We start from the raw sequence: 14,702 nt of genomic DNA, 5'->3' as shown, positions 1-14,702 counted from the left end.
CTTCTACTCGAGAGAAGAGCGCAGAATAATTTTAGCATGTTATATTCATTTAATGTCTTGTGAAAATGGCATGTTGTGAATGTCTGAAAATGCATAAATACTATAATTGCAAGACCATAGAAGGTGGTAGCTATTGTAAACTGCCTTGATTCTCTCGTGTCTGTTTGCTTTTAAAGCAACTCTGCCTGGAGTCATGTGATTTTGCAAGATCTTTCTTTCCTTATCTCACTTTCTTGAAATCAAAGGCTCTGTGTCTCAAATTAAAGGCTGAGGGGAAGACTGCCACAGCCATGCATCATGCTTCTCTGATGAAAGCTCTGCCTCCATAGAAGGGATGACATAATGGCTCGGGAAGCAGCTCTGGGACCACCACAGTTCGCAATCTAGTTTCTGTTACCTGTACTGCAAGGCTGAAAAGCGTGGCTGTTCAGGGCCTGCCTCTGTAAGTGATGTAGTCCTTGTTGCACAGAAGCAATGACCTCGGTCGCAGGGAGGAGCCAGGCAAGTGGGAGTACTGCCCCTGGCACCTATTTGATCTTCATCTGTTGCTGCCCAAGACACAACAGTGAGGGGAGTTAGGCTGTGTGCTGCAGAGTTGTTGGTTTGTTTATCTTAATATGCCTCTGTCTATAAAAAAGACAAAGTACTGAAGATAGTGTGCATGATGAACCCAGAATACTTAAATCCTGAGATCAAGTGAGCTTCGTTCAGATATTTTAAAGTAGATTGACATTATTACTGTAAGTGGTTCAACATGAATTTCAGAGGGTCAGTCAGTAAATTACTTCTGAGTAATTAAACCAGTTTTGAGTTATGCAAGCCATCTCAGAGCACTGAGAGACTTCACTGACACGCCTTTAGTCTCGTACTTCATAGGCTTATAGTTGCGTACAATTTAAAGGCCAATTAGAAGAGATTTTATACCTGGTTGGGTCTTTCATTATTTCTCATTACTAGTCAATAAGGTGGATTACACAGGGTGTATCCTACATGAGCATCCTAAAGGAGGGTCAGTCATCAGTGTTTTCTTTACCACTTTCTCTCAGCATAATTTTATTTTAGTTTTTCTGCCTCTGCTCCCCACCTCCTTTTCTCTGTTCAAATTCTGCTGTCAACCACTCCAGCAAAAGCTGCAGTAACAAAGTGATTAGAAAAGTCTTGTCCCCTTCTTTGTGTGGCAGTTGATGAGAAAGGAAGTGTTTTGGCCAGCTTTCCTCTCCAGTGCTAGTCTACAAACTAAATCTTAGCTTTGAGGACAGAAAAAGAGCATTGTTGAGAACATTGAGAGAAGATGAGTGCAATAACCACACTTTCCTTTATTCATTCTCCAGATACTATTTTTAGCTCTGACAGCAAATGGTATCATTTGTTGCTCCAGCCCTCCCAGGCCACCAGTGCTGTGCCCTTATTGGGAGCCTTGTCAGCTGTAGGGCTGGTGAATGGACTTGAGGGGAGCCTGGTGCCAGGGGACACCCGGGCTGAACAGAGAGCCTGGAGGGGAGCACAGGTTCTAGGGCAGGCTCTGAGTTGTGTTTAGGTGGTGCAGGGCATGTAACATACAGCCTGGCAGTAAGCGGGGCAGGAGGGACATTGGAGGATTCACTGGCTGCTCGGCTTTGTGAGCCCTCAAAATGCTTGGCCAGCATGTGACAGCTGCGTATCCATTAAATACATTGCTTTCCCTGCCACCCCGGGCAGACAGGTGCTTCCAATAAATGGCAGCTTGAAACAGGAGCTTTTCAAGAAGCATCTAAACATTTCAAAGCTTAGGAATGAGCACTAAGAGTAAAAGATTTCCTTGCTGCTGGTCACAGCAGAAGCTGGGAGTGAGGTGTGAGGTGGTGGATAGGCCTTCAGGTCATTCTGCTGACCTCTGCCACTCCTTCCCTTCACAGGCAGTGGGGTTTGGCCACTGTTATTTCATGTGCCTTCCACAAGAAGTGCGTGTGTGTGGGCACTTAGCAGTTTCCCAAGTAGAATGCAGGAGCATCACTGCTGCTGTCTGTAGTTAGTAATTATTTAATTTGACTATAATGGGGAATTGGGAGTGGTACCAGGGAGCATGAGGCACAGACGTAGGGGCGGCAGCATTCTCACAGTCCCGCCCCAAGGGCGATAGGTGGCAGACCACCGCTCCTCAGGAGAATGATGCGGTCCCGGTACCGAAACTCTGAACCCGAACTAACAGGGTGCCCCTTGCCCTGCCGCCGTGTGACGCGTGCGGCTGACACCTCTTCCCAGAGAGTCTTTCCCCGGTGTTAAGAAAGCGCTGCTGACTTGGCCGTCAGGCGAGGCACCGGCACGGGGATAACGAGGATGGCAGCAACAGGAGCTGCGCCGGCGACCGCGCGTGTCCCGACACCGCTCTGGACTTTCGGGGTGCGTGCAGCCGCCGGGGCGGCGCTGGGCCCTTTGTTGCCGCCCTGGGGCGGCCACATGCGCCGGGCGAGCCCCCGGGCGGGCGGCGCAGGAGGGGTTTGGGCCGCAGTGGCACCGCCGGCCGCTCCGTCGCTGGGTCGAAACTTGAGGGGCGGCGGCGGGGCCGTCCCGCGGTGTCCCGGGGCGGGCCGGAGCGGGGCGGGGGAGGATGGCGGGGCGGGGCGGGCCGGCCGCGGCGGCGGCGGGGAGCCGGCGTTGATCCGACGGCCGGGCCGGGGCATGGAGGGGGAGCGGGCGGACGGCCCCGCCACCCCGGCGGACAGCGGCACGTCGGAGGTGTTCGCCCAGCTGTGGGAGGACGTGATGGGCATCCTGGTGAGTGTGGTGAGGACGGGGTCTGCGACCGGGGCGGCCGTGGGGGCAGCCCACCGCGGAACGAGGGCTTGGGGTGGGGGGGAATTGGAGATGCTGCGGGGCGTTCGCCGGGTCTTCCCGGCACCTGCTGCGGAGTTTGCCCGAGTTGAAGCGTGCCCGTGTGCGGGCGCGTACGTCCCAGAAAAAGTAACTTCATGGGCAAAGCCACGGGTTGTGTCGGTGACCGCCTACCCCGCCGTTCCGGAGGAGCTCTCTGGGCTGTCGCGGTGGAAGGGGCGGAAGGGCCGCTCAAGGAGCGGGTCCGCGCAGGGGCTGCCCGCTGGCGGGGACGTTCCCCGGCGGGAGCGCTGCTTCAGCCGGATCAATGGGCGCATTGTCTCCCGCTGGCCCGGCGTGCCGCCGATACGGGGCAGCTGGGGCTAAGGCGGTGTTGCTGCAGCCTTTGCATCCCCCGCCCGCGTTTCGGGGTGAAGCCCCCGCGGAGGGGGCGCTGCCCCGGGGTCCCGGGCACGGCCGGCCGGCCCGCAGCGCCCCCGGCACTCCCCGGCGCCGGCTTTGGAGCCCTTACTGCCGGTAGTTTTGTGGAGACGAGTTGCTCGGTTACGGCCCGTGGAGTTTCTGCGCCGGTGATCTTCTGAGGAGCGACTAATCCTCGTAATTCACTAGTTACAGACAAAAGAGATGGCCCCAGTAACGAGGGCGCAAGGAATTACGTTTAATGGGCACGTAGCGTACCGACAGGACGGACTGGATGGCAAACAGTAAAAATACAGGAAGAGTCAATCCTTTATTTCTACTTGCAGCGAGAGAATAATATTTACTTTAGTTGCAAGATGATAATTACCGCAGAGGACTGCCACTCAGCAAAAAAACAAATACTAACGTTATATACGTACTGGAGCTGGCAGCCTTCCAGCGATACAGGAATGTGGTAATCAACAGTGGAGTGCCTGTTTATTCATTTTAAAAGCAAATGAATAGGCTTGATGCGTGTTAGTTTTTGTTGTTAGCATTTAACCAGCAGACATTCAAGAATATTATGAGAAATACTTTTTGGAAAACTACCATGGAACGTAATGAATGGTAAACCCATAGGATGCAATTCAGAAGAAATGTTATAGAATTGAACAGATAATTTAATTACCATTTTATGCTGAATATTTTTTATGACATGGACTTTATTGTTAATATTCAAAGTCAGGTTCAAAAACCTGTCTTATTCCTATTCTTCATAGAAATTCTCCATTGATTTGATGTTCAGTTTAATAGCACCCAACTGCGTACACTTTTTCACTGTTAATGATTTTAATCTTAGAATGCAAGCGGAGTCAGTTCTGCCAGTTTGTAAGGAGCACACAGTTGCTACTTATGAACAGTCTCTTTCTGTCTTTTTCTGGCAGGTTTCAGTACTGCATTTAGTAAGAGCAAAGTGCTATTGGATGCCTGGGAAGGAGTTTTTGAGGAGGCCAGACCAGCAGCCTAGCATGCTGAAGCTCAGTGCAGAAAAAGATCTGATTGTCACACAACTAATAATTTTGAATAGGTTTCTTTTGGCAATATGAGCTAGTTTCCTTCCTGGGAAACCAGGACTATTTAATTATTATTTGTCTTCTAATGAAACTTTGCTAAAATAATTTGTCTTACAGTTGGCCAGCTTTACAGAAAGAAATCATCTTGTGATTATGAAGTTGCTGGTTTATATCGGTCACAAACATCACCAAGCCTTGTTAGCATTTATTACTTCAGTGTTTTGTGTTGCAACACAATTACAAATACGAAAAGATACCTTGTGTTGGGTCTCCTGTAAGAGGGAAGACTGAAGTTCTCACTACATGCTGTCAGTTTTCTTCAGATGTAGACTTTTGAAGAATTTCTAGTCTTTCAGGCTGTAAAATAAGGTCCTAAAATGAACTGAGAATCAAAAGTTTGATAAATTTATTTAGTGCTCTGTCCTTATTTGAAGGCAAGGAAGAGGTAGCTCCAGTGCCATTTCCACTGCTCATCTTTGTGGCGCCTCTTTTAAACCTGTGCTGCAAAAGGCAAGCAGTGAACTGGAGTTGTGGCTTCCAAATGGGAGTCAGTAGCTGCTTGGTTGTAGTCCATGATGCCCCATCAGTGGCTTGTGTAGCTGGCTTACTTCTTTTGCATTGTCAATTATATGAGAGCATGGGTCTTAATTTCCTGGGATCTGTAGCAGTTCATGACTCAAACTGTCTGGGGAGCATAGATGTAGACACCAGAGTGATTCACTGGGGATGGCTCTGTAAATGAAAAAGTTGGTGCAGTGATATGCTGGCCAGGTTGGCCCTGCAACAGCCTGGAATCTACCAAAGGAATGCACTGTCAGAGCGAGAGAGTCAGGAGAGAAGAGCCAAAATCGCTCTTGTAAGACTCGCACCTGCACTGCTCCATCCAAGTCTGGGGTCCCCAATACAGGAAAGGACATGGAACTGTTAGAGCAATTCCAGAGGAAGGCTGCCGAGGTGATCAGAGGGATGGGACATCTCTCCTGTGAAGAAAATGCCAAGAGATTGGAATTGTTCTGCCTGGAGAAGGGTTCAGGGTGACCTAGTTGCAGATTTCCTGTACCTGCGGGGAGCCTACAACAAACACAGGACTTCTTACAAGCGCATATAGTGACAGGACATGGGGGAGAAGCTTTAAACTAGTAGAGGATAGATTTAGATTTGGTATTAGGAAGAAACTCTTTACTGTGAGAGTGTGTAGGCACTGGCACAAATTGCCTGAAGTTGTGGGTGCCCCATTCCCGTGAGTGTTTAAGGCCAGCTTGGATGGGGAGCTCTGAGCAAACTGGTCTAGTGAAAGGTGTCCCTGCCCATAGCAGGGGTGTTGAAACTAGATGATCCTTAAGGTCACTGCCAACAGACACCATTCTATGATTCTGTGATCTTGGAAGGAGAAAACTAGAATGAAATTAAGAAAGAAGGTGATCATCCAATGTTTGCTGATGGAATTAAAGATAAAAACACATTCTTCAAGCCATGATTGTAGGATGATGCAGGGTGGAAAGAACCTCAGGTAGAATCTAGCCTATCCTCAAGCTGAAACATGGAGAGATCTGAGATCAGGTGAGGTTGCCTGGGGCTTTACTCAGTTGTATCTTGAAAACCTCCGGGGACAGAAACTGCGCAATCTCTCTGTGTAGCCTGTTCCAGCAATTTGCTGTCCTTATGGTAAAAGAGATGTTTTTCATAGAAGTGATAAAATGTTTTATTCTTCCCTCCCCATACTGAGAAGTCAGAGCAGTGGGGAGGAGGAGGGGAAGGTGTTGCCTTCCTCCCACTGGCCCTGCTGGAAGCATTGTGGAGTGTAATGGTGTCTGCGCTAGGTGCTGAATTAGGAGAAGAGGCCAGTGTCAGCACAGCTGGTATTCAGTATGGAGTTACTTGAAATACAAATTGAGCCCCTCTCCATATTTATATGGATAAATATATTTCATTGGTTTTGTACTTTTAGTTGCATTCCTTAAAATAGGATCTCATTAGGAGGAACCTGTGATGGCAGATCCCAGGTCTGGAGGGGAAGCAAGTAGTTGTCAAGTGCTGCTTGTAAGGAGCATATTTTGTGGACTTTGAAGCCACTTAATAGCCCTATAGTTGATAAATACTGGGTGTGTGCTTGCAGCTGTACTAGGTCTTGCTGAAGCAAATGTGACTTTTCCCTTTTGCACTTTCCTAATGAAATATTCCATAGGTGCAGCTGTGGTATAAGCATCTCAAGGTATTTGTGTTGTTAATGGAGCTTGCTAGATAACAAAATTATGCCCAAAAGCTTTCACTTAGTCTGTAGCAAGCACATGCTGGAATGTACTGGATAATTACAATTTTCAGTGTTTCAGAGCAACAGTGGATGTTGGAAGTGTATTAAGGTTTTAGAGAAGTAGATTGTGAATAATAGTAAAGCAATTCTCTGTATTGCTAAAACTCAATGCTATAGAAAGGGATATTTTTGGCACAGAATCATATATTGATGTGGTGATAGCAAATTCTTTGTTTGCTATGTAAAGGTCTAAAAGTTTGTATGTTATGAGATCTGAGAACAAATTTTAATATGAAATTAACATCAGGAACTTTATTCTTTTAAAGATGTGCTTTCAAAACATGGGCTATTGACCTTAGTACCAGGAAGTCATTCCAGTGCCCCTCTTGTTTATGCTAAGTTCCTCCTTTATATATACATAGGAGAGATATCTGGGTCGAATCCTGACATTAATGAAATCACTGACAAAACTCTGATCAATTGTAATAGGAGTTTCACCAAAGAAGGTGTCTTATTTGTGTGAGGAGATTTTGTCTTCAATGGCCAAGATGCAAAAGATCCAACAGAACTTGAAAGAGATGTCACAGAATTAGAAGTCTTTACAGCTTTTTATTTCAAAGCAGTAGCTAATTTCTTGTTTCAAACTATTGAATCAGTTATAACAGCTGTAACAAAATAAAATTATTTCTTTTTCAATAGTATTTTGCTGTTATGCTGAGAGAAAACCAGTCCTTTCCCACCATCTGCTGTTAGTTGAAGAGAACAGAGTGTTTTGAGGGCAATAAAGCTCCCTTGGCTACCAAGAGCCCTCCTATTTACATATATAATCTATCTTGGTCTCCATGTTTAGGAGACTATTTGAATTTCTTATCAAAGTAATAAAGAAAAAAAACAAAAGAGAAAGAGACGCCAGCTGATAATGCTACTGTGATAACATATAATTGAATACTGGCTAACATACTTTAGGAAGAGGAATTTGATATTAAGCCAGGGAGTCTGGGTATCTGGAAGGATCAGGGAAGTAGATCCCCAACTGATAAAAGCAGTTGTAGAACTGCCAGGAGGAGTTGTGGCAGCTAAGACCAGCCCAAAGTTTCTTCCAGGATTGCTCTTCTTAAACCCTCATTAAATCACTGGAACCTCTTATGGAAATCTCTGCACTGCTGCTCTCTCAGTTTCTCATTGGGTGACTCTGTTTTTCTGGTGTCAGGTTGGCACCAAAAGGCACTCCAGCTGAGATCATGGATGCTCAGCACAGCTCTGTGGAAATGTGCAGGTAAATGAATAGCTGCCTCAGGTAGATATGCTTTTGAAAATGCAATATACTTGTTCTTTATGATTTGTATTGATGACATGTCAGCACAGTGCCTGTGGCACTGTGTAGTTAACTCAAAACGTGCTGTGGGATGTTCTGATTCAAAACATTTTTGTTCCGACTTCTATTTGGAGCACATTTTCTAAAGCATATGCCACTTGCAACAATAAGGATAAACCCAGAAGGCCTGGTCTCCACTTTCAAACTGGCAGATATTATTTTGTCTATTTCACAAAACCAGGGAGGGTATTTTGCTTTCAAATAAAGAAGTCAAAAGAGAGAGCGACTGAATGTCAGTTTGAGTGTTGGATTCAGTTTTATAATTTAAACTTAACCTGTTGCATCTCCTTTGCCTTTCCAAGAAATGTTGTGCCTAGCAATGCTAATCCCTTTATGAGGAAAGACAGCTCACAGAGATAACCTTTGGTCTAGGCTTTTTCTTGCACGTCAGGGCACATAAAACAGATGTCTCCATCAGAGAGTTTAGTCCCCATAAGACCCTACACCATGAGGAGTGATAAGAGCTTTTGGTTCTGGTGCCTTCTTCGTTCCTTCCTGAAAGCAAATTCTTCCTCTTGCTAATTTGCTGTGAATACCAACTTGGAAATACTCTTTTTCGTCATACTTTTTTCATCTTTTGAAAGTCAGTCAACCAAGCTCTCTGTTTTTTTTAAGAGCATTGGAATACAAGGTTGCTAGAATTTCCCTGTAATGATGCCTTCTTCCTTTTCTGGATATGAAAAGAATGACAGTCTCTAAGGAGAAAGAAAATGTGAAAATTGATGTGGAAAAAGAAAAGGTGTTGCACATGAGCACTTAAAGGACTTTTATTACATGGAATGAAATATACTACACTACACATGTTGGGCTACCATTTTCTACAATTAGGTGAAAACCTCTTATTTTTAGTGTATCTTAGAGCAAATGACATTTTACAGAAGTAGGTAATTAGTTTAACTTAGTCTGATGCTGTGTAGAAATCTGTGTAAATTAGTGCTTATTGTATAAAGTGCTGTGCAAACAGGAGCAGAGTGGAGGGATCGGGACACAGAAGTGGAGCACGGGGTCACTGCTGGATGTGGCACATGGCCAAGGGACAGAGGGAACAGTTAGTGCCCAGGGCAAAGGAGTTTGAGTCAGATTGTCTCCGTCCAGACCTGGGTTGAACTGTTCCAGTTTTGGCCCTGGGCTATGCTCCTTCAGGATTTTTTTCCCTTCAGAGGTGGCATTGTGGAGGAAAGGGTGCTCGGTGCTGCAGCACCCAGCCCTGCTTCCTGCACCTTCCTGGGTCACCCTCTTGTTGTTTGGAATCTGTGCTAGTAGCTTTTCCTTCATGCAGCAGCCTATGCTTTCTTTTTTACTCAGCCTGTTGTGACAATATTAGTGGCCATAGAGTACATGCTGTGTTTGGACTTATGGGGGTTCAAAAACACAGGAGGAATAGGAATTACTTTGAATTTACACCCAGCAAAATGATTTGTCACAATACCTGTTTTAACATTAGATGCTGCTAACATTTTTTGTCTTGATGATTGCTTGATACAGCTGATGACTAATGAACCACCTGGCATTATTAGTGGTGGGAGGAGGAGGAAGGTGCTTGTGGCTGCAGGGATGCTGAGGTGGCTTTGCAAGGGTCTGGATTCCACGTTTTTCACTGACAAAATGGGCAATAGGAAGAAAGTGGGTTTCCTATGTCCAAGTCTAATAGTCAGATTTCTACTATAAAAACATATTCTCCATTAAAATATATGTGAACATGTTGTGTGATAAAGTAAAGAGATACGAAAGGGTTTTATTTCTATTTATTTCATTGGCAGGGAAAAATTACAACACATTTTCGGCACAAGGGCTCCCAACACAGACTTCTGTTATTGAAAATAACGACATTAAAAATAAAAGGAGCTACCAGTGCCCTCTCCTCCCACAGTGCAGTTGCTGTGGTGTGGGTCAGGTGTGGGCATGGTGGCTCTGCTTTCATCTTCTTGAGGCAAGGGGAATGTTTTTCCTGGCTTATGGTAATAGCACAGCTTTCTTGTCTACTGCCGTGTTTTGAAACACAGACTCAAAATTGTACCAGGTTTATTTGAACTAAGATTAGTATAATAAAATAATTGATGGTGTAGATTCCAATGACACCAATGTATAAGCATTTTTGAGCTACATACTAGTTTTAGAGGCATGTTTCCTATGAAGAGCTGTAGAGTGGGGATTGTATAACCTATCTGGAAAACAGTTCTAAGCAGGGTGTAGCTGGAAAATTGGATGAACAAGCTAAAGAGTATAATACAACAATGATTTATAAATCACATTTTCAGGCTTTTTAATGGAAAGCCGTACAATAAATTGGAGAACTGGTTTCCAATATCTGTGTCACAATCTGAGTGCAATTTGCTTGAAGTGCTGTTGCAGATCTGCTCTCCTTCAAGCCCATTAGACGTTGGTGATTTGACTTCCCTGTGGCCCTGCATGGACATGGGGATATGCTCTTGACATCAGTTTGCATCATCAGGCCTCTGGATGAAGATGTGTCATTTCACATGTGTGGGCAAATGTACACCGTGAAGGTTACAAGCATGGTAATACAGTTATCTAGAATATGAATACATCCTTTTGTGTTTCATTATTGTCACTGTATTTGTAGTGATATACAGTGCTTTTTGCTCTTTGTAGGTTACAGCCTACTAATATTTAATCTCACAGTGTTCTCCACCTGGACTGTATTCTTTGTGTGTGGGAGTGTGTGTAAAGGAGATTAGGTAACTGTTTAATATAATAATAAAAGCAATGCTTTGAAAGCTTTGCAGCAAGCGTGATGAGAGCTGATGGATGATAGTGGAAACAGTACCATGCTTGTTACAATATTAAATTGAGAGTACATGAGCAATCTCTTGGTTGTGAGATGCTCCTAACCCTCTCACCAGCAACTGAAGATGCTTTATGCAGTGCTGATAGGTATGATGAAAACAAAAGATAAACAAAAGATAAAGGGTCTACTTTCTGCACTGTTTACATAAAAACTTCAGGAGCCTAAAGCACGAGTTTATTTATAGTGGAGCAATGTGTGGCCTGTAGAGTTTTAAGAAAAAAGAAAAATGCATCTTTTGTTATTCTTTCATAAGTTCAGATGAGTTGAGCCTTTCAATGCCAGCAGCAGGCTGACCCTGCTCTGCAGAGCTTGATCTTTGCTTGTCTGCAACCCCAGCACAACGTGATGGAGGAAACAGGAGAGCTCATTGCACCATGGTGGCGCTGTTAAAAGTTCTGTCATCGAGTGCACATCCACAGCTGGAGCTGGGATGAAAACACGTGCTAGAGCTGATTGCATAGCATTACATCGCACTTCAGGAAAAAAAAAAAAAAAAAAAAAATTTAGGCTTTTAAAGAATTCTGCTTGCCAGAGCAATATTTTGTGAGTCACAGTATATACCTTTAGAAATGATATGTCAGAATAGAAATGCTGAAGAATCTGTGTGTTTTACACATTTTACACTTGCATGGAGGTTTGGATGTTTGTGTTCTGCCTGTTTATTATCTGTTTGTCCATATCTGTTACAATTCTGAAACATTTTCCTTCCCTTTTGATTCTGTGCTTGCTGTTTTCTAGCAGACATGTGCCACTCAGGCAAAAGGGGGTTTTACACCAAAAATTTCTAGTGCGATCTTAGGAATGGAGAGCAGATTGAAAATACTTATTTTCTATTGCTAAATTAGGAGTCATCTCTTTTACCATCCATGTCAGACATGCTTCATATTGTTATCAATATTATTGCATAGACTTAACACAACCTTCAGTTAAACAGAATAATATTTAATGCTTGTGAGTTTTGGAGCTTTGTAATTTGCCACTTTAGGGCAGTACCTCTGAAAGCTGATGATAAATCCTTTGCATTTAATCTTCAGTTTATAATCCCCAAGGATGAAAATAAGAAAAATCCTGTTTTATAAATAAATGTGTTTGTATTCATACATAATATCCACCAACACTTGGAGGTTGTGATTTCCATTCCATTATTAGGTTTCTTTCCCACCTTAGAATTCATAAATAACCATTGTAAAACAGGAAGAGGTTGTGGGCATGTTGTCAGTTGTGGTTCCTGTCTTCAAGTTTCCATCTTCAAGATGATTGTATGTTTATGCTTTAAAAACACGATGCTTCAGAGTATTTTTGGTGATATATTTTTTACAGAGGCTGGAGAAAGAATTTCCAGTGCAACATTTTATCAGAGGACTGGTAATGATACTGTACTTCAAAACCAAAAAACCTTGTAGGGAGAGGAAATTTCTAGAGGAAATTTTTCTTCTGAGGTTTGGGGGAAAGATCTGCTTTGTTTCTTCTTTAATCAGTGGAGACTGCTCTGTTGTAGGTAGTGCAAAATGACTGCCCCTCCTTAATAACTGTTTTCCTCTCTAGTTACACTTACCTTTATTTTCAGTGGTTTACCATGAGACAAAAAAATGGAGTCTAATCCCACTCCACTGTGGTGCCATGTACTGATGTGCTGAATTGAAGGGACACCAGGATGTTTCAGTGCAGTGAGGTGTACTGTTTCCTGCTCAGCCCAAACCCAGCAATGCATTGTTTAGATTTTGTGTCAGGGAATGAGTATATGTGCAGATGGATAAACTTTTTAAAACCTAAACTTTGTAAAACCTAAGCTTTGCATGATAGCTGTCTAAACTCAGGAAGTTAACAGGGAACATAAGATCAAGGACCTCACCAAAATCACTGGCACGATGGTGATAATAAAGAATAGCTTCATACCACATGTGGTGTGTGGTCACACATAAATGAGAAGGGAAAGGGATCCTTCTGCATATCCTTGTTATCCTAGTCGTGATGAGTCTCACTGGGTTTGTTTAGTGTGGAGTTTGAGTTCCTAAATACCAAAAGTAGGAGGAAAGACAGAACAAGAGGACACAGTCTCAAGCTGCGCCAAGGGAGATACAGGCTAGAATTAAGGAGGAGGTATTTTACAGAAAGAGTGGTCAAATACTGGAATCATCTACCCAGGGAGGTGGTAAAGTCACCATCCCTCGAAGAGTTTAAAAAAAGACTGGATGTGGCACTTGGTGCCATGATCTAGTTGAGGTGTTAAAACATGGGTTGGACTTGATGATCTTAAAGGTCTCTTCCAACCTAGAATTTCTGTGATTCTGTGAAAGGAGGAAAAAAAAAGAGGTGCATGTTCTCAGTGTTGCTTTTTCTCTCTGTTGGAATGGTCCTTGCTTCAAGTAATCTTTGCCAAACTACTTGTGGGTTTTTAATCTTGTCTCAAGTGTACATAGAATACAAAAGATTTGTACAAATCTTCATTTTTCATCTGCCAAACCTAATAACAACTACTGCAGAATGCTTACAGATAGTTAATTATTTTATAAACTGCCAAGAAAGAGAGAGGAAAGGGGGATAAAAAGGTATGTTAACTGCTGCTGACCATTTTGCCTTTCTGTTGCTGGGGGAGCTTTGGACGGTTTACAAAACCAAAAAAATTTTAAAAAGCATGGCAGAGGTTTTTCTCAGACTGATCCCTGTCTTAGGAAAGTACCTCTCATATAAAGCGGAAACAGAGGATGGCAGGAGGTGCAGTGAGTCAGTATCCAGAGTTGTATTCTGTGGCCAGAAAAGTGGGAGGATTCCTAGCTGAGAAGGGTGACTTGCAACTGCTAGGAAGAGGGATTTAGAAGGATCATGTGAAAGGAAGAATTGCCGCCTTCATGGCAGGAAATGGCTGGAGCACGCACTGGGGCCTTGGCTGGGGAAGGTCAGTGTGCAGGCTGACTTCCTGGAGACCCAGAGGAGGTGGCTGAATTGTGTGGACGTCAGGGAGCATGTGGGAAATAAATAATGGAGATTTAAGCTTGGTTTAGAAATGAAAAGACTTATCTCAGGCACCGAATAAGGATGTCACAGTGCAAAGTAAGCCTTCATGTCTAGTTGGTCACACCTTGTTTTGCTTTTGCTTAGAGACAAATGTAGGCTATAGGTGGGTAACCATTGATGTGGGTGAGTCATGTAAAACCAAACCATTAAGGTATTGCCAGCAGATGCTTTGAATGGGTAATTGGTAGCAGAGGGCTGGTTAGCTGCAACAAGCTGGGCATGAGAGTGCAATTTACTGTTTTCCTGGAGACAGTCTGATGCCCTGTTTTCCTGTTCACATGTAACTCCTTCTGAGCCAGCCCTTGCATCTCTCAAGCTTTGAAGAGGTTGCCATATCTGAAAATACATGATTTTCCTTTCCATTTGAAAGAGTCATACTGTAAAATCCTTGTTTTCTTTCAAATCCTAATTCTCTGTCAATGAAGGAGCTTATTTACTACACATCCTTTGTTTTGAAATTGATAATGGTGCAGACTGTGGAAAGTGATGCAACATCTTGCTTAGAGAGCTCTCTGCTGGTTTTGTGTTGCTTCAGATGCAGCCTGGTACAGAGCCTGTCCTACCACTGTTGCTGGGCTTATGGGGCGGTGTTCCCTGAGACTGCTGGCCACTTTTTTCTTCTGAGAAGCAGAGTCTGTGAGGAAACTCCTTCCATCTGAGACTTTCTTTTCATGTTACTGCCACTTTTACAACTAGGTGGGATGTTTTTCTTTGGCATGACAACTGTCCTGACAAATGGTTAGTTAGCAGGATGTTGTCCTTTTGATGTTCATGTCACTATGCATAAAGAAGTTGCTCAAGGGCTTTACTTGCCATCCAAGTCCAAGTGTCTTTATCTGCAATTGTTTTCTTTCAGCCTGTGGTTCAGGGCCTTGTGTCAGTGAGAATCAACTGCCAGGTTTTGTAGACACAATTTTTTTGTGAGCTTCATTAACACTGGAGTTCTGCCAGCTTCTGCTTCTTATGACC

At 43.9% G+C, this 14,702-nt stretch overlaps 1 protein-coding gene across 3 annotated transcripts in view; it reads left to right on the top strand.

The window, feature by feature from the left end:
* Positions 1-2,658: 2,658 nt before the first annotated feature.
* The window catches only part of SASH1 (SAM and SH3 domain containing 1), a 116,294-nt gene continuing 104,250 nt past the window's right edge, over positions 2,659-14,702 (top strand). For all 3 annotated transcript variants that reach the window (XM_058800820.1, XM_058800821.1, XM_058800819.1), the window contains exon 1: positions 2,659-2,754. In XM_058800820.1, the coding sequence (XP_058656803.1) occupies positions 2,659-2,754 (96 nt within the window). The remainder of the gene's footprint in view (positions 2,755-14,702) is intronic.

The sequence above is a fragment of the Ammospiza caudacuta genome, chromosome 3 (assembly GCF_027887145.1).
Source record: "Ammospiza caudacuta isolate bAmmCau1 chromosome 3, bAmmCau1.pri, whole genome shotgun sequence".
Lineage (NCBI taxonomy): Eukaryota > Metazoa > Chordata > Aves > Passeriformes > Passerellidae > Ammospiza > Ammospiza caudacuta.
The sequence above is the reverse complement of the archived record's forward strand: the minus strand, read 5'-3'. Positions and strand labels throughout refer to the sequence as shown.